The sequence below is a fragment of the Trichosurus vulpecula genome, chromosome 2 (assembly GCF_011100635.1).
Source record: "Trichosurus vulpecula isolate mTriVul1 chromosome 2, mTriVul1.pri, whole genome shotgun sequence".
Lineage (NCBI taxonomy): Eukaryota > Metazoa > Chordata > Mammalia > Diprotodontia > Phalangeridae > Trichosurus > Trichosurus vulpecula.
Window position 1 is genome coordinate 59,715,111 of NC_050574.1, and position 17,501 is coordinate 59,732,611.

Sequence of the window (17,501 nt, forward strand, 5' to 3'; positions counted from 1 at the left end):
CAGAGCAGCTTCCGGGGGGAGGTCAAAGGTCACCGGACAGACTCGGCCATCTCCAGAGTGTGGGCATTCTTGCTCTTGGCTGCCCCTCCCCAGGTTTGGTGGCCTGCTCTGCCCACAGCCTCTCACATGATGCCCAAGCAGCAGGGCCCAGAGAGGCCCCCTCATCTCAGTGCCCTTTATGGCATGGCAAGAGAAACTGAGACCCAGGAAAGTGACTGGTCCGAGGCCCAGCCTTGAGTCAGGGGCTGCACTCGTACCTCGGCCTCCTGCCTTTGCCTCTGTGCTGCTCTGAGACCCTCACCAAGGTGCGTCCTGGGAGACCTTCCTCCTGAGGGGCTCCAGAATTGGAGTGGCAGAGTGGATAGAGCTCTGGGCTTGGTATCAGAAGAACTGAGTTCAAATATCACCTCAGACATTAGCTGGGTGACCTTGGGTGAGGCCTCTAAGTTCTTTCAGCCTCAGTTTCCTTAGCTGCAAAATGGGATAATAATTGCAGTCATCTCAAGGTTTCAAGGGTCAAATGAACAAATATTTGAAAAGTGCTTTGCAAACCTTAGAGCCTCATAGAAATGTTAGCCTTTATTATCATTAAATTATTTTGGGAAAATATTGGTTTGGTCCAAATCTTCACTTTGTGAACTCAGGTTCCTTGGTGTTATGGGCTATCTCATTTTTTCACTTCTCTCTCCAGTACCTGGCACCTAGTAGGTGCTTAAGAAATGTGTACTTTTCGGTTGGTGTCATTCTTTAGTACATAAGGACTTCACACTCTGAGGAGAGCACAGGACTTGGAGGTGGAAAGGTCTGAATTCAATTCATGTGCTTGCCAGCCTTGGGACCCTGGGTCCTCCTAAAACCTCCCTCCGCCTTGGTTTCTCCAACTGTAAACTGAACCTGGTGATAGCACCTACCTCCCAGGCTTGCAAAACCTTTAAAGCAGGAGATCTCAGACATTCGTGTGTCATGGACCTTTTGGGCACTCTTGTGAGATCTATGGATGCCTTCTTGAAATAATGTGTTTGTTTAAAAAAAGTTCATAATTGACTGAAATGCTATAACTTCCTGCTAGAGGTTAGCGAAAATAAAGATGTTGGTTTTTTGCCCATCCAAGCTCATAGATCCACGAAAACATCCCATGGCCCCCCGGTTAAGACCTCCTACTTTAAAGCAGTATATAGAGCTTAGCGGTTAGTATTTTGAAATTCAGATGAACACTGTGTAAATCATGTCGCAGTTCTTCAGGGGACCTCTGTCACTGAGAGCTCGATGAGGAAGGTGAGGCCCCTGGTGGGATGGAGGAGGTGACTAAGGTGGCACAGCAGTCCTCTGCTTCCCCCTCTAGCACTTTCCCTACCGTTTGGGGCCGTCTCTGTCCATCTCTCTCTCTGTGTCTTGTGATGCCTGCAGTTCTGGGATGGGGCACGTTTCTTTCACATTTCTGTTCCCTGAGCTGAGTCACCAGTGGCCAATTGCTCAGCTTCTGAGATTCTGCTGGCTCAGATTTAAAAATACCAGCTCATTAATCCTCTTTGTTACCCTCATCCTCCCATCCTGGCATGTGCAGCTGGCCAGGCTTGGGGCCTGGGGATGGGTTGCAGGTGGGAGGCAGGATTGGGACTGAGGGAGCAGGGGCAGGTTTCTCAGAAGCTTAGCTCCTTCTCGGGCTGGCAGAGTTTATAACTTGACTAAGAGTAAGGGAAAGATAGAGCCAAGAGTGAGTGGCTCAGTCCTGTAAGTAGTCAGTGTGTATTAAGCACCTACTATGTGTTAGGTGTGGGCTGAGGCTACAAAGAAAGGCAAATGTGCCCTCAAGGAGCTCGTAATTTGATGGGGGATGGGGGGGGTGGTCCTAGCCTAATGGGCCGGCCTGGGAGGGGTGAGGGCAGGAAGGAATCAGAGCAAGTAGGAAAGCATTGATGGAAACAGAAATGACTGGCCAGCACTGGCTAAGTGGTCTGCCTGGGAATTTTGGGGCCTGGGTGGTTCCTTTCTTTTTTTATTGGCACAATCTACTCCAAGTTATTCCAAAACTTGATAGTTTGTGCATTATTGAGATCCCCCTTCTTGGCTTTTCTCTTCCTGCCTCAGCCTTTTAGATTTCATTGCTTTTGCATCTGGAGGACTTTCCAAGCTTGATCAGATCTATGACACCTCCTCCCTCCCCTCTCTCAGGGCAGCATGGGAGGGGAGTGGCAATGAAGCCTCCCACCATCTAAGCCCAGCTCTTTCTTGTACAGATATCTTAAAAAACAGGGGGTTTTGTTTTGTTTTGTTTTTCTTCTAAGAAGGACCTCAGCTCCCTTAGCCTCAATGGATGAGCAGATAAGTGAGACATAGATTGTCAGAGCCAGAAGAGCCCTTAGAACCCAGGATGTCAGAGCTGGGAGGGCCCTTAGAACACAGAATGTCAGAGCTGGGAGGGCCATTAGAACACAGAATGTCAGAGCTGGGAGGGCCATTAGAATACAGAATGTCAGAGCTGGGAGGGCCATTAGAACACAGAAGGTCAGAGCTGGGAGGGCCCTTGGAACACAGAATGTCAGAGCTGGGAGGGCCCTTAGAACCCAGGATGTCAGAGCTGGGAGGGCCCTTAGAACACAGAATGTCAGAGCTGGGAGGGCCATTAGAACACAGAAGGTCAGAGCTGGGAGGGCCATTAGAATACAGAAGGTCAGAGCTGGGAGGGCCATTAGAACATAGAATGTCAGAGCTGGGAGGGCCATTAGAACATAGAATGTCAGAGCTGGGAGGGCCATTAGAACACAGAAGGTCAGAGCTGGGAGAAACCTTGGAACAGGGAGTGTCAGAGCTGGGAGGGATCTTAGGGACTGTGTGGTTTGCTCCTCCCACCTCCCTCATCGCCCGAGTTAACACTAAGAATTCGAGGCCAAGCTGAGAATATATTCCCAGACTCCTAATTCTTTGTCCAGCATTCTTGTCACCCTACCATCATCGTCATTATAATGTTTTTTAAAAACCCTCTACATTTATTAATTTCTTACTGTATGCCTGGCAGTCAAAAACTGCACCTGCCCTCAGGGAGCTCCCTTTGTATAGGAGGGGGCAGCAGGGAAACTTCCTGTATTGGGGCTGTTGGAGCATCCATTTTCCTGGCTCGTGGTGTTTGAAGGAGGCCTCCCTTCAGCACAGAGAAAAAGATGCCTACCAAGAGAACTTGGCCACCTGCTGTGGCCCCTGCCGAGGAAGGCATTGAGCTGCCAGTCTTCTTTGGAGATGACGCTCACACACCTAGGCCTCCCTCGGCACAGAGCAGCCCCTAGCCCTGCTCTGCTAAGATAAGGTTCTCTACAAATTAACATTGGCCTGGAAAAATCTTACCGTCAGCGCCAAGCCTGTCTCTGCGAGGCTAGAGGAGAGGAGAGGGAAGCATGAGGGTGTGTGGGTGGGTGTGGGTTTCCTGGAGCCGTCCCCTCCCTCCCTCCCCTCGGCCTTCAGCAAACATTTACTGAGCACCTGGGAGGGCCAAGCCTTTATCTAGGTTCGGTGAGTCACTGAGTGATCAATGAGGCTCTGTTGTTGGCCCCAGAAATAAATGTCACATTTTTTTCTAATTATTCTGAGTAATGGCCCAGCCCCCATTATGTAGCCTGTTCAGTTTGCAAATCACCTTCATATATATTGATCCTCATAACCAGGTTTCCAGGTGTCATTATCATTGGTCCCATTTAACATGTGAAGACTCTGAGGCTGACAGATTCAGTAATAACAGCGTCATTGTTACTGAGTTGTTCAGTTGTGTCTGGCTCTGTGACCCCATTTGGGTTTTTTGGGCAGAGATACTGGAATGGTTTGCCATTTCCTTCTCCAGCTCATTTTACAGATGAGGAAACTGAGGCACACAGAGGTTAAGTGACTTGCCCAGGGTCACACAGCTAGAAAGTATCTGAGGCTGGATTTGGACTCAGGTCTTCCTGACTCCAGGCCCACCGCTCTGTCTACTGTGCCCCCTAACTGCTTGTTACTCTGGTGGCAATATAGTTATTTATTCCAGAGGGTCATAGATTTAGTATCAGAAGGGGGTCTAGAGGTAATTTAATCCACCCCCACACTGGTTAGGTCCAGAGGCCCACCAAGGTTAGAGGATGAGTAGAATGAGAAGCTCCTTGAGGACAGGACAGGGCCTGACAAGTCCTGGCTAGCGGCAGGCACTTCACAAATGGACATCGATAGGTTTCTGGTGGTCAGGTTGGATACTGGTCCTCCTCTGTCTGTTACATTATCGGGTACTCTCAGCATCACTGCGAGATAAGGAATATTCCCCCCCCCCCCATTTTGCAAATGAAGAAACTGAGGTTCATAGAAATCAGGTGAGTTATTAAAGTCATACAGCTGGCCAGTAATGGGGGTGGGACTTGACCCAGGTCTTCTGACTCTAGGTCTGGCCCACTTTGCACTAACAGAAACAATGTGGAACTTGGTATCAAAAGATTCAAGCTCAGATTCCTGGCCTGACACCAACTAGGTAACCTTAAGGTTAAGCCTTACAACCTCTGGGCCTCAGTTTGTACAGCTGTAAAATGGGAGTGATTATCTGCTGTGTTCCTCACCAGGTTATTGTGAGAAAGAAATGAGGTATTGTAGGCAAAGGGCTTTGCAAACCTCCCAGGAGCTGTGCAAAGTGAGTCCCCTCCCATTGTCCCTGTGGTCACTGATAGCCATCTCAACTCTCAGGATTCCTATGAGAGAAAGTGAAGTGCCTTACATGTGATGGGACAGGAAGAGGATCTGGCCCTGTCATTTCATTAGTAATAAGGAACTCCCAGAGGGGGAAACTCCCTCTCCCAATTCCTTAGGTCCTCAGGTCTCCCTATGTCCATCTCCAGTTCCCAGGCCTTGCCCCAGATCCTGCTTCTCCCCTCCAGAGTCTAGACCTGCTTATTCTGCTTTATTTACCACATTAAGCCTGGACTGAAAGACTAGGGACTGGGGTTTTAAGCCCAGCTCAGCCCCCAGCTCATTGTGGGACTTTAGGCAGATTCTTTGATTTTTGGGGCCTCCCCTTCTCCATCTGTAAAATGAGGGGGCATTGAAGGTAGGGGTCATTTTCGTCTCCTCATCCCTAGTGCCTTGTGCTGCAGCTCAAAGACAGTGGGTGCTTAATAAATGCTTGTGACGCTCCAAGGTCCCTTCCACTCTGGCATTTTCTCTTTTGGGGCAGCCCCTTCTGACTCTGACATTCATTGCTTTAAAATCCCTTTTGGCTGTCCGATTCTGGGATGCTCTCAAATCTCTCTCCCTTCCAGACTACAGCCGAGTCAAACTTCGTCCTCTGTAGGGAAGCCCAGTTTCAGGGTCCCCTCCTGCTTTTAATGGCAGTTGTCACAGGAGTCAGGGCCCAGGTACAAATCTGGCCTCTGCCTTTTACTGTGTGGCCTTGGGGAGTCAGTTCGCCTCCTCTCTGAGCTTCCATTTGTTTCTTTATACAATGAAGACTGGATGAGATGAGCTTGTAGGGCCCTTCCTGCTGGATGGCGTGTCTGTGACTGGCCTTGTCATTTCTGGGTTTTGGTGACTCTCAATGGCTCCGGGTGAGTCTGTCGAGGGTTGTTTGGAGCATGTGGCCTTGGTTCTATCTGGGCCTGTCTTATGCTTGGAGGAAGCTCCATTGAAAGCACCTAGGCCTGGGCAGAAAGTCTTAGCCTAACTCCCCATCCCTTGTTCCCTTGTGGAGTATCTGGACAGTCAGCTCAGATATCCCTCTTCCCTCCCCTCCCTACCCCTTCCTGAGCCTTCCCTCCATTCCCCAAGGTCCATTCCCCAAAACAACATGATTTAATTGAGATGTGAATTGTCGCCTATTGCCTTTTTTTAAAAAAGAAATAAAAGTGGGTTTTTTTGTTTTGTTTTTAACATTGAAAATCCCCCAACAGGCTGAGTGATTTGTGCCAATTAAACTTCATGAAGTCTAAAATCTCATTTGAATGTCTCTGGCATTTACATTTTTGATGGAAATGCGAACACTTTATGGCAAAACTCAAATATGGTAATTAAGTATGAAACTCTTCCCAGCTGTTTACAATTTAAGCTGTCACGTTGGAATCAAGTTTAATAGATCCAGTTACCATCGAGAATTGGCCATGAACTAAAAATATGGACTAATTATATACCCGAGTCAGACAGCCCTGCATCTTGGCAAGACTTGGGTGCCCGATGCTAGATTCCATACCCCAGCCCCTCCCAGGAAATCAAGGGTGAGTGAGGGCTTTTGGTCCCGGTCCCTTTGTATGGTCTGCAGGTTCATTTACAAATAGTCCCATCTTCCTGCCCAAAGGCTCTGATCCCCCGCTGACACCCACATCGTAGGTGCAGTGAATGTTGAAGTTACAGGGGACGTTGAGTCATAGAGATGTCAGCTCTGGAAGGGTTCTTAGAACCTAATGGGCCTTTAGAACATGGGGTAGTGGAGCTAGAAATGGCCTTAGAACAGCTGCATGTGGCTCCCTCAGGCTGGGCCTATACAAGAAGCAGGGAAGAAGAAAAAGGAACCCTTGGGGGAAGTGTGGGTATCTTGTCTACCAGTCTGGTGGGATGGGCATTGGGAAATGAGCCCACAATGAGTGTGCAGAGGGCTGGGAGGACCCTCATATCAGAATGTCAGAGCCAGGAGGGCCCTTAGAACACAGAGTATGGAACTGGGAGGAGTCTTAGAACAGAATGTCAGAACTAAGAATCTTAGAACACAGGCTGTCAGAGCCAGGAGGGGCCTTAGAACACAGCACATCAGAGCTGGGAGGGCCCTTGGAACACAGAACATCAGAGCCAGGAGGACACAGCGTGTCAGAGATGGGAGGGTCTTTATACTTAGAATACAGAGTTTCAGAGCTTAGAATACAAATATCAGAACTGGGAGGGCCCTTAGAACATAGCATGTCAGGGTTATACCTGAAGTGTCAGTGAACTCAGGTGTCTTGACTGACCCCAGTCCAAAATTCTTGTTCCTTAAAGAAGGGGGCACTGTATAAGCTAAGGCCAAGAAAGCAGGTTGAGCAAGGGGTGGGTACCCTGAGATGGTGACTCTCTTTGGTGAGCAGTAGGAAATGAGGTGGGTGATTCCTGCCCTTTGCTGCTTCTGGAACCAGAATCTTTGGTTTCATTTCTTACTTATTTATTTCTCCCTGTTGAGCTGCCTGGATCATGTGTGTTATTCCTCATTAGGGATCCCAGATCCTTTCTGAAGACTGGTTCTGTAGGAGTCAGTCTGGAAAAAAAGAAACCTGAGGGAGCTGAGCTGATGCCCTCAGGCTTCCCCTGTGGCCTTCCAGTTCCTCCTGGCTGGGAGCTGCAAGCAGCCCTCCAGCTTGGCATTCTGCCCCAGCCCTTCGTGGTAACCCACCCTCCCCAGCCACTGCTGAGTCACCCAGTTTGTGGCCCCTTGTCTCATGGTCTGGCTCTGTCACAACCCTCTCCCTCCGCCCCCAGCACTGCCTGCTTGCCAAACCCCAGAAGGAGAAGGCCTTGGTGGGGGAATGAGACTGGAGCTGCATCATCCCAGGAAGTCAACAGAGGCTTAGAGAAAGTACTTCACAGGGCAGTGTTCAGGTTAGGAAAGCCGAGGAACAAGGCTTCTTTCTGGCGTCCTTTGTTTTTGTTTCTCTCGTTTTGCAAAGCGCTGTTGTCTTGTTCTTTTCCGCTAATCTCCCAGCATCCCTGCTGAGGGATCCCAGCGCCTCCCTCAGCTAGAGGCTGGGTCTTAGTGGACTGCAAGCTCATTGCAAGTCAGCCGTGTGTCCAGGAGGGCCCGGGATCTGAACAAGGAGCCGATAGCACTGCTTGTTCCTCTGTCTTTGCCAGACCTCAGCCGTCCCTTCGTGTTCCCTTCTGGGGGGCCGCGGTTCAGGAAGGAGGCTGATGAATTGAGCTCATCTGGGGAGGGAGATCAGAGAGCACCTGAGAGTTGGGGGTGAAGGGGAGAACCAACAAGGTTGGTTAACTAGGCTTCCTTAGGCTGGAGGGGAGCCGTCTTGGAAAGAGAGAGCAAAGGATACAAAGAGGGGAGAAAGGAAACAAGCATTTATTGAGCACCTGCTGTGTGCCAGGCACTGTGCTGGACACTTTACAAATAGTATCTCATTTGCTCCTCACCACAACCCTGGAAGGTAGGTGCTGTTCCCTTTTTACAGATGAGGACGTTGAGGCTGGTGGAGATTAAGGGATTTGTGCAGGGTCACATAGCTAGTAAGTGTCTGAGGGTGGATTTGAACCCAAGTCTTCCTGACTCCAGGCCCAGCACTGTATCCCACCTTGCTGTCTCTTAGGAGGTGATGTGACTGGCTTTCGCATATTTGAAGGGTTGTCATGTGGAAGAAACGGGTGGACTTTTTTTGGTGTAGCCACAGAAGGCAAGACGTGGAACACTGGTGTGAAATTCCAGGAGGGAGGATTTCAGTCTTAGTTTGAGGAATGGGTGTCAAAACAAACAGCTGACCCCAAATAGAGTGGACTGCCTCAGGGGGTAGTGAGTTCCCTGCCCCTGGAGTCCTTCAAGGAAAGGCTGCATAGCCATTTTTAGAATTTATTTTCAGAAAAACGTTCAGTTAAGCAAAATAAATCCCCGTCTGGAAACGTCATCCCCATTCAGCATCTGTAGGTCACCACGTCTGCTGATGGGCAGGAGGCACGCCTCTCCATCACTCCTCCGTCTTAGTTCTGAAGTTTTTCATTGGAAGCCCATTTGACGACAATGTTCTAGAGGGAATTCCTGTTTTGGGTACAGGTTGCAGGTACTAGGTACTTTCTGACGATGCCCTACCTCTGAGGTCCTGTGATGCTGGGTCCCCCACATCTGGCCACTAGGATCTCCCCAGACAGGCCCTCTTCATCCATTGGCAGTGGTTCAGGGTTCATCTCTGTTGGCACTTGCAGGGTTGGGGGTTGGGGGATGACTCCCTCAGCCCAGGAGGGGAGTCGACACTTCCTTTGCCAGGCCCCAGGTACGTTGTCTCCCCAGAGGGGCCTCTTGAGTTCTAGACCTCAGCCCAGGACCTCCTGGCTCCATTCCATATTTCAGCCAGTGTAAACTAACACGTTACTCCAGGCTGCTGTAGGGCCTCATCTGGCTGAGTGCTCGACCTCTTCCTTTTCCTCTCCCACAGGCACAGGCAGTAACCCTCACAGTGGCCCAGGCCTTCAAAGTCGCCTTTGAGCTTTGGCAGGTGTCTAAGGAAGGTGAGTCTTGCCTGGGCATGGAAGGGGAACTCACAGGCTCAGTCCTGGCAGTTTGATCGGTGGACATGCTCACCCCATTCCTCGTTTGCCCGGCTCCATGACCTCTATCCTCAGCCTTCCCAGACTGCCAAAAAATCCTTCCTTCCCCGACCCCCCTGGTGCTCCTTCCCCTGATAGTCCAGGCCCTTCCCCTGCCTTCCCCCCAAGACCCTGACCGCTGTGCTGTTGCTGCTTGTAGAGAAGGAGAAACGAGAGAAGGCCAGCTTGGAAGAGGTCGCCTGTGGGGCTCGGCTGGACGCTCCCCCTTCCCTGAAAGGCCGTGAGTCTCTGGGTTTGGGCGGGGTGGGCTTGGGCCGGCAGGGGGCTCCTGGGGAGCTGCAGCAGAAATCCAGCTCTGCTCTGAACACCTGCATGTGGGCTGTCTCTCCTCCCAGCTCCCAAGGCACAGTCCACAGATCCCAGGGGTGTCCATGGTTTCTGCCACCTGCAGAGGAGTTTTTGTGGGTGTGCTGTTCACGGCCTGAAATAGTGACTTGCTCTGTGACCCCGGACAAATCACTGACCTCAGGTTTCCTCGTCTCTAAAGTGGGCATAATCAGCTCTCATTTATTTAGCCTACTGTATGGTGGGAACTGTGCTAAGCTTGGATAACATAATACCTACATCTAATACCTTGCCCACAGAGTATTGTGAGGGTCAGATGAGATCTGGTTTGCCAAGGGCTTTAAAGGACTGAACAGATGGAACCAGCTATTCTTGATTTATCTGTCATTCTCATTAATAAGGCACCCGCTTTAAGGGCCTAAGGATGAAACAGCAGTTCTGCTGAGGACAGGAATGGAGCTGGAAGGAGCCTCAGGCGGCTCCCTCAGGCTGGGCCCAAACAAGAAGCAGGGAAAAGAAAAAGAGGGACCTTTGGGGGAAGTGTGGACACCTTGTCTGCCAGGCTGGTGGGGTCGGCATTGGGGCAGTCTGAAGGAAACTTGTGAGCTCCTGAGGAGTGTGTAGAGCTGAGAGGGTCCTTAGAAAACAGGATGTCAGAGCTTGGAGGGCCCTTAGAACACAGAATGTCAGAGCTGGGATGCACCTTAGAACACAGGATGTCAGGGCTGGGAGGGCCTTTAGAACAGTGAATGTTGGTGTAGAGCTTGGCAGAAGACCCTGTAGTTAGTGTGAAGGTTGGAAGATGTTGGGGTGAACAGTAGGGCCAAGACCAAGATCTGCTCCTTGGCACCTCTGTGACCTTGAACAAATCCCTGAGCCCTGTTTGGTCTGGGTCTATTTCTCTGTGAAGAGGCAGACATTGCAGGTGACCTCTTAGGTGCTTCCCAGCTCTGACACTGTGCCCTCATCCTACTCTGAGCTGTCTGGTCAGTGGTGACAGGCCATTCCTTTCCCACTCAGGACACATGGCGAGAGTTGAGGGGAGGGGTCTGTCTGCCTAACTTCTTTTACTTTGGGGTCTCCTCCATAGCAATCACTACTGGAAACCTGCTGGACCTGGAGGAAACAGCCAAGGCTCCCCTGTCCACTGTGAGTGCCAATGCCACCAACCTGGATGAGGTGGGGAAGCCTGAGCCCCTAGCCAATAACAACGTGGTCTGGGTGAGTCCCCTGAGTGGGAGGATACTGAGCCTGGGGAGGCTGGCACGGTCACTCCACCCCATTCACCTTGACTGTCCTGTCTGACCCACCTTGCTGTCTGCTCAGACAGCTCCAGTGCCCAGCCCTACCTGGGCTTTGTAGGGTGTCAGTGTTCTATTTGGGCTCCCAGATGCCTGGGGGGAGAGGGAGGGAAAGACCTCTTGGAACAGAATACTTCCTCTCTAATGGGACTGGTCTTCAGGGTCCAGCTATGTCCGTACAGAGCTTCCCTCTCACCCACAGCTGCTGTAACTTGCCCTGATCTGCTCATGTCCAACCCAGCCTGGGAGATTAGCTCCAAAGCCCTTGCCCCTGGCCCAGACACGGGAAGTTAACCTCCCTGATGGCCGAAAGCTCTCCTTCCCGGTGCTCAAAAGGGGAACCTCTGGGAACAAGAAGGTCTTAAGTGCAAGGCAGTGTGTTTTAGAAATCTGGGAAACCTGACTTTCAGATCCAGCTTGTTCTCTGCCTTGCTGTGTCACCATGGACAGGTCCGTTCCCCTCAGCCTCAGTCTCTTCACCTGTAGAAAGGGCATTTTTATAGTACCTGCTTTGCAGGCAAGGATCAGCCAAGATAATTATGTGCAGCTCCTTAAAAAATACAAAGTCTGGGATAATTGCAGAATGGCATTTTGGAAGATAACCCAGATATTTCATAAGAAGCGTAGATTTATAGCTAGAAGACTTTGAGGTCAGCCATCCTCACCCTTTCATTTTACAGATGGAGAAACTGAGGTCCAAGGTCCCTTCTGACTATCAGCTATAGGATGCTGTCATCAGTTATTTGAGGATAGAGGCCCTCAGCCCCAAGTACCCAGGCTAAGGGCGGGTTTGGGAGTCCCCTCAGCCTTAAGACACACAGCCATATGGCAGTCATTGCCTGCCCCTTCTAATTCTGGAGAGCGGAGGTGAAGTGGATGGCAGTCCAAGGACAAGTCCTAATGCAGGCCTTTTGTTTTGTCTTAGGAACTCGATGACGGCCTTGAGGAAGCCTTCTCAAGGTAACTGAATTGACGCTGTCTTTGTTAGGAAGAGCTTAGAGGGACGCCAGAGGGAGGCCTCTTGGGGGAAGGTGGAGAGACCCTCCCTAGATTGATGGGCAGAGAGAGACAGAGACCAACCGAGGCAGACAGAACCTTCCCCTTTTAATCAGGAAAAGGGAAAGATGAGAAAAGGGGGAGGGAGGGAGAGAGAAAGAGAAAAAGGAGATGGGGGAGGGAGAGAGAGAAAGAAAAAGGGGGAGGGAGAGAAAGAAAGAAATAGAAAAGAGGGGGAGGGAGAGTAAGGAGAAAGAAAGAAAGGGGAAGGAGAGAGAAAGAGGAAGAAGGAAGAAGAGAAAGAGAGGAAAGGAGAGAAAGAGAGAAAAGGAGGGAGAGACAGGAAGAAGGAAAACTGGCCCCTTTCATCAGGGGAGGAGGAAGCCCTGGTGAGTGAAGAGGGATGAGGAGGTATCGCTGCCCACTAGACAGAATGACCCCTCTTGTGTTCCATTCTCTTCTCTTCTCCCCTTGTCATGGCACAGACCACAGGGCGAGTCCCAAGCCCCCACGCCCCAGCTTCCATGTTAGCCCTTGGCATTTATATTTGAAGGGCCGCCAGGGGTCATGGGAAGCCCAGGGATTTGTAGCAACTGAAGCCCCGAGAAGGGTGGGAGGGAGGCAGCCCCTCTTCCTCTCCCCCACTGCCTCCACTAACAGGAAGGGGAGAACAGTAACGCATCATTGTGTGGCACTTTCTGGTTTAGCAAACTCTTGTTTTAGTGTTCTGTTTTTGTTGCCATCTCTGGTTTGTATATCCCCATTTCCAAATGGATCCCTTCTCCTGTCTTCCCCGATGTGGAGCCATACCTTGTAACAAAGAACTAAAAAAAGGAAGACAGACAGTTCAGCCAACTCGAGCGAGACATCAGCTGAGTCTGGCATCGTGTGTAGGTTTCCACAGCCATAGCCCCCCACCTCTGCCAGGAAAGGGAGGTAGCTGCATTTTTCTCCTCTCTTCTTCGGGGATGCAGATGGTCATTCCATTCATCGTTGTGGTTGCTCTTGACATTTGCATTCCCGTGGTCATTCTCTAATGTTCTTTTTAAAAATAGAATTTGTTGATATCTTTTGTTTATGTTTTAACATCACCCAGATTTCCCCATGGCAGCTCTCCCCTCCCGCTATCCACAGAGCCATCCCTTAGAATAGAGAGGTTTTTTTTTTTTTTTTTTTAAGAAAAAAAGAAAAGAGAGAGAAAAAAAGTCATCACAACCAATCAACCCCTGGAAAAAAATCTGATGTTCTGTGCTGCGCTCCGACCGCCCCCTTCAGAGGCTGGGTTTTCTCCTAGCGCTTGTGTTGGAGTCAGCTTGGTTCCTTATCATTTCACAATGTTTGGTTTTGTGGTTTTGAGTTGACTTGTTGTCTGACTTTGTTGTCACCCACGTGTGCTGTTTGCCTGGCTCGGCCTCCTTCACTTTGCCTCCCCTGCTTTGAATTCATCCTATTCGACGTTTTCTTGCAAAAACTGCGAGTGTCCTCTCCCATTCACAGGCCATCCCCCGATCAATGGGTGTTTGCTTTTTCTCCCAGTCCTTAGCACTTCCCCTGCCTATGAGATAGGCTGGTCTAGAGATGTCCCGTTTTACTGACGAGGAACTCGAGAGGTTCAGAGAATTTAGATGGGTTGCCCAGACAGTAATTACTGAGCCCCGCCACCCAAACCCGGGTCTTCTGACTCCAAGACCCAAGTTGTCTCAGGCAGGATATGGGGCGGAGAGAGGTTGGGTCAAGAGACAGCTGACTTTTTTCTTTCCTTTCGTCGTGACGTGGCTGAGTAGAAGGCCTTGGTCATTAGAATCTGTTTCTTTTTCCCCACTCGGGGGATCTCTCTTCCCCAACTTTCCCACCCCCTACTTCCTCTTTAAGTTCCTACTCTTACTCAGGGCATTTCTTAACCCAAGCCCTCTTAGGGAATGGTATAACATTCACCCTACTGTTCTTACCGCCAGGATTAAGGGAAGGAGCCCCAGCCTGCAAGGCAGGAGGTGGGATTTTGTAACCCAGCCCACCTACTAACTAACTCTTGTGACCTTGGACATACCGTAGACTCCGTTTTCTCATCTAGGAAGGGAACAAGTTGGATTAAATTTAAAAATATTTTTTTTTCAATTAACAAGCATTTATTTTTCTCTCCCTCCCACTTCCCCTACAAAAAAAGAAAGAAAAGAAAGGAAGGAAGGAAGGCAGGGGAAAGGAAAGAAGGGAAAAAAGAAAGAAAATCTCTTGTAACAAGTAGGTAGAATCAAGCAAAACAAATTCCCCCAGGCTAGAGTTTATGTCATGGGTCCCTTTAGTAGTCTAGGGGAGCCTCTGGACCCTTTCTCAAAAGAATGTTTTTAAATGCATAAGATAAAATACATAGTTTTACAAAAGAAACCTGCTGAAACACAGTAATCAACTTATAAGTTCATGGACCCCTGGTCGAGAAGGTCCCTCCCAGCTCTGTGTTCTAAGGTCCAAAGGCCCCAATCTGGTTAAAGCCAACGGCATTTTGTATATACTCCCAATAGGCCAGGTGGAAGCGGTCAGAGACAGTCTTTGTTCTGTGTCTGTCCTTGCTGCTGCTAAGTCTTGTAGTGTTCTTCCAGGCCTGTGGGCCTCCGTTCTCACATTGCTCTCTTGGACTCTTCCAGGCTGGCCCAATCACGGACGAATCCACAGGTGCTGGACATTGGGTTGACGGCCCAGGACATCCAGTACGCCCAATGCCTCTCCCCTGTGGACTGGGACAAGCCGGACTTGGGTGCCTCGGAGCAGGACGACCTCTTTGGCTTCTGATCGTCCCTCGGGCCAGTGAGGACAGCAACCACTACGCAAATGGACCAAAGTCATGCTCCTGGGGAAGGGGAGGAGCAGGTCCCCTCATGCTCAGAACGTCGGCAGCCCCCCGTGGCCCCGTCAACCACTAGACCAAAGGCATTATTAACACAGCTCTTTTTTTTTATCCTGCTTTTTTTCTTCTTTACAAACTATAGGATGCTTCAAGCCTATTTATTCAGTGGATTCCCACTCAGACACAAGCGTTGTTGAGAGTTTCCTGCCGTGTAACATGTACAGTGTTATAACCAGCCTTTTGGCTCCTCTCAGGGGGAGGCTAGCTTTTCTTTTACCTCCTCTTTCTACAAAAGCAGGTCCGCTTGGTCTTAACTTGTTCCTTCCCCAAAGAGCCACCTTGGGGTCTCCTCCCGTTCTCCTATGGAGAAGAGGGGCCAAGGAGGGAGGGTGGGAGCCCTGCCGGCCTAGGTGAGTGGACTTTCCTTCCACAGATGCCAGCTGGGAGCTGGAGGCCAGAATACTTCTCATGTAACAGCCCAAGTAAGAGCTGACTCCAAGAGCCTTTCTTCATCCAAAGACTCAACAGCTTTGCACTTTAAGAAACAAACCCAAAGCCAGGTCTGAAGATTGCAAAAGGAAGGTGCTGAGTCTGTAGACAGCTTTTAGTTCTCATCCTCAGGATGGGTTAGGGTTTAGACCCCTTGCAGCGGCTCACCCAGAACTGAGAAAAACAGGGTAGTGTGGTGGGTGGAGCTGGTGCCGGGGAGGCAGCCCTGCCACCTCCTCTTCATGACCTTGAGCCAGGCCCTTTCATTCACCTTGCTGGGCCTCAGTTTCCCCATTCAGCAAAGGGGGAGAGGGCTGGACGTCCAAGTCTAGCATCTTGTGATTCTGCCTTATTAAAAGTTAACTGACCTCTGACTTCTGTTGTGCCGTTCCGTCACATTGATGAGACTTGTCCTGTGACTGGCCTTAGACCTGGCTTCTGCCAGACTCTTCCCTGCTCCCACTGGGGTGGAGAAAAGCAGCCCCTCGTGGCTGTGAATTTCAGGAGCTCTGGGTCCCTTTTCTCTCAGTTCCTTGTGGCGGGGAAGTCACTAGTATGACATTCGTCCTGTTGGTATTGGCCGGGTCCTCCCTCTTCTCTCTCTGTCCCCCAATAAAAGAGCACACTGGGTCTGGGCTTTGGTTTTCTGCTGGCCCATGCCAGGTACCCAGCCCCCTGTGCCTTGGCTGCCCCGGAGGGGGCCCGAGGAAGCCCCTGGGCCCTGCTCTTCCACCGTAGACATGAGCATTCATGGTAACGTGTGAGCCCTGCTGATGAAACCCAGTGGGCGAGGAGATTGTTCTTAGGGGCCTTGTTATGACCTGGTTGGTTGAAACACAAAGTTTATGAAATTTGGCATTTGGCTTTAAAATATTTACTTGTTGTGTGGCTGAGGGCAAGCTTCTTCCCTTGGTTTTTCTTCGTCTGTTTGATGTGGGGGTTGGGTTAAGTCATTCCTTCCAGCTGTTGTCATGCTTTAAGATCTTTTCCAGTTATGACATTTTATATCCTAAGTAAGTATCCTCCCAGTTCTGATATTCTGTATTCCAAGGGCCCTCCCAGCTGTGATATTCTGTGTTCTAAGGGCCCTCCCTGCTCTGATATTCTGTGTTCTAAGGGCCCTCCCAGCTCTGACAGTCTGTGTTCTAAAGGCCCTTCCAGCTCTGACATCTTGTGTTCTATGGCCCCTTCCAGCTCTACTATCCTCTGTTCTAAGGCCTCTGCCAACTCTAACATTTTGGGTTCTAAGGGACATTCCAGTTCTGACATCTGTGTTCTAAAGGCCCACCCAGCTCTGACATCTTGTGTTTTAAGGGCCCTTTTGGCTTTGACCTTGTGTAGCTACCATTCTGTCTTGTCCCACCCCAAGACGTCCTTCAGCTCCCTAAAACACATGAGCTGAGAACAATGCTAGAACATCTCAACATCCTACAGGCCTGTTAGCAGAGCCCATCACCTCTGGCTGGGAAAGTTGTTTTCCTCTGTGTTCCTGCCTCCTCAGGGCTTGAATTTGTACTTGACCCAAGTGGCAGCCCCCCAGGGGTCTGGCAGAGGCCTTGGCACAGCCTGGAAGGGGAGGTGCAGTCGTTGGGGGAGGGGGACACAGGAATTCTTTCGAGAAAGATCAGCCCAGGCATCTGCACCATACTCGGGTAGCTCCTTTCCTTGGGGGTCACTGGTGTCTGCTGCTAGCCCTGCTGCTGGCTGACTCTTATTGGGATTTTGTTTTTTAATGTTGTAAAGAGCATTTTGTCGAGGAAAAGAATTAAAAAGTTCACTCCCTTTGGGGAGGGGGGAATAGAAATAGATCTAGTACATTGAGGTTTGCAAAGCACTTTAGATTAAGCAGTGAATCAACCAGCTGAGCTGCCCTCCACCAGCCAGTTTTATGGTGAGACTGTGCATATGTATACAAACACAATAAATTTGGCATAGTGGATAGAAAGCTGGCCTCGGGATGACCACCTGGGTTCAAACCCCACCTCCGATGGTCTATGTGACTGTGGACAAGTCACTTAACCTCTTAGTGTGCTAGGCAATTGTCAAAAGATGGCAGTTCTTTTTGTGTGTGTTATTATGGACCCCTGTGGCGGTCTGATAAAGCCTCTCACAATCATGTTTTTAAATACATCAAATAAAAACACAGGATGACAAAGTAAACCAGTTAGGTTGAAATAGAATGATCAAAGTGGTTAATGAATGGAGTAAACAAATGGAAGAAGCCTGACTGTCCAGCCTCCAGAATAGGTGCCTTTGAGGTAAGGAGAGAAGGTCAGGCTGGCTGCCTTGATAAGCTCCAGGAACAC

The 17,501-nt window shown here is 50.1% G+C and overlaps 1 protein-coding gene across 1 annotated transcript in view; it reads left to right on the top strand.

Annotated features, from left to right (window-relative positions):
- The window catches only part of LDLRAP1 (low density lipoprotein receptor adaptor protein 1), a 43,250-nt gene extending 27,681 nt beyond the window's left edge, over nt 1-15,569 (top strand). The window contains exons 5-9 of the mRNA XM_036742600.1: nt 9,114-9,186; nt 9,425-9,505; nt 10,661-10,791; nt 11,797-11,831; nt 14,507-15,569. Of these exons, the coding sequence (XP_036598495.1) occupies nt 9,114-9,186; nt 9,425-9,505; nt 10,661-10,791; nt 11,797-11,831; nt 14,507-14,651 (465 nt within the window). The 3' untranslated portion in view covers nt 14,652-15,569. The remainder of the gene's footprint in view (nt 1-9,113; nt 9,187-9,424; nt 9,506-10,660; nt 10,792-11,796; nt 11,832-14,506) is intronic.
- The last annotated feature ends 1,932 nt before the right edge of the window (nt 15,570-17,501 follow it).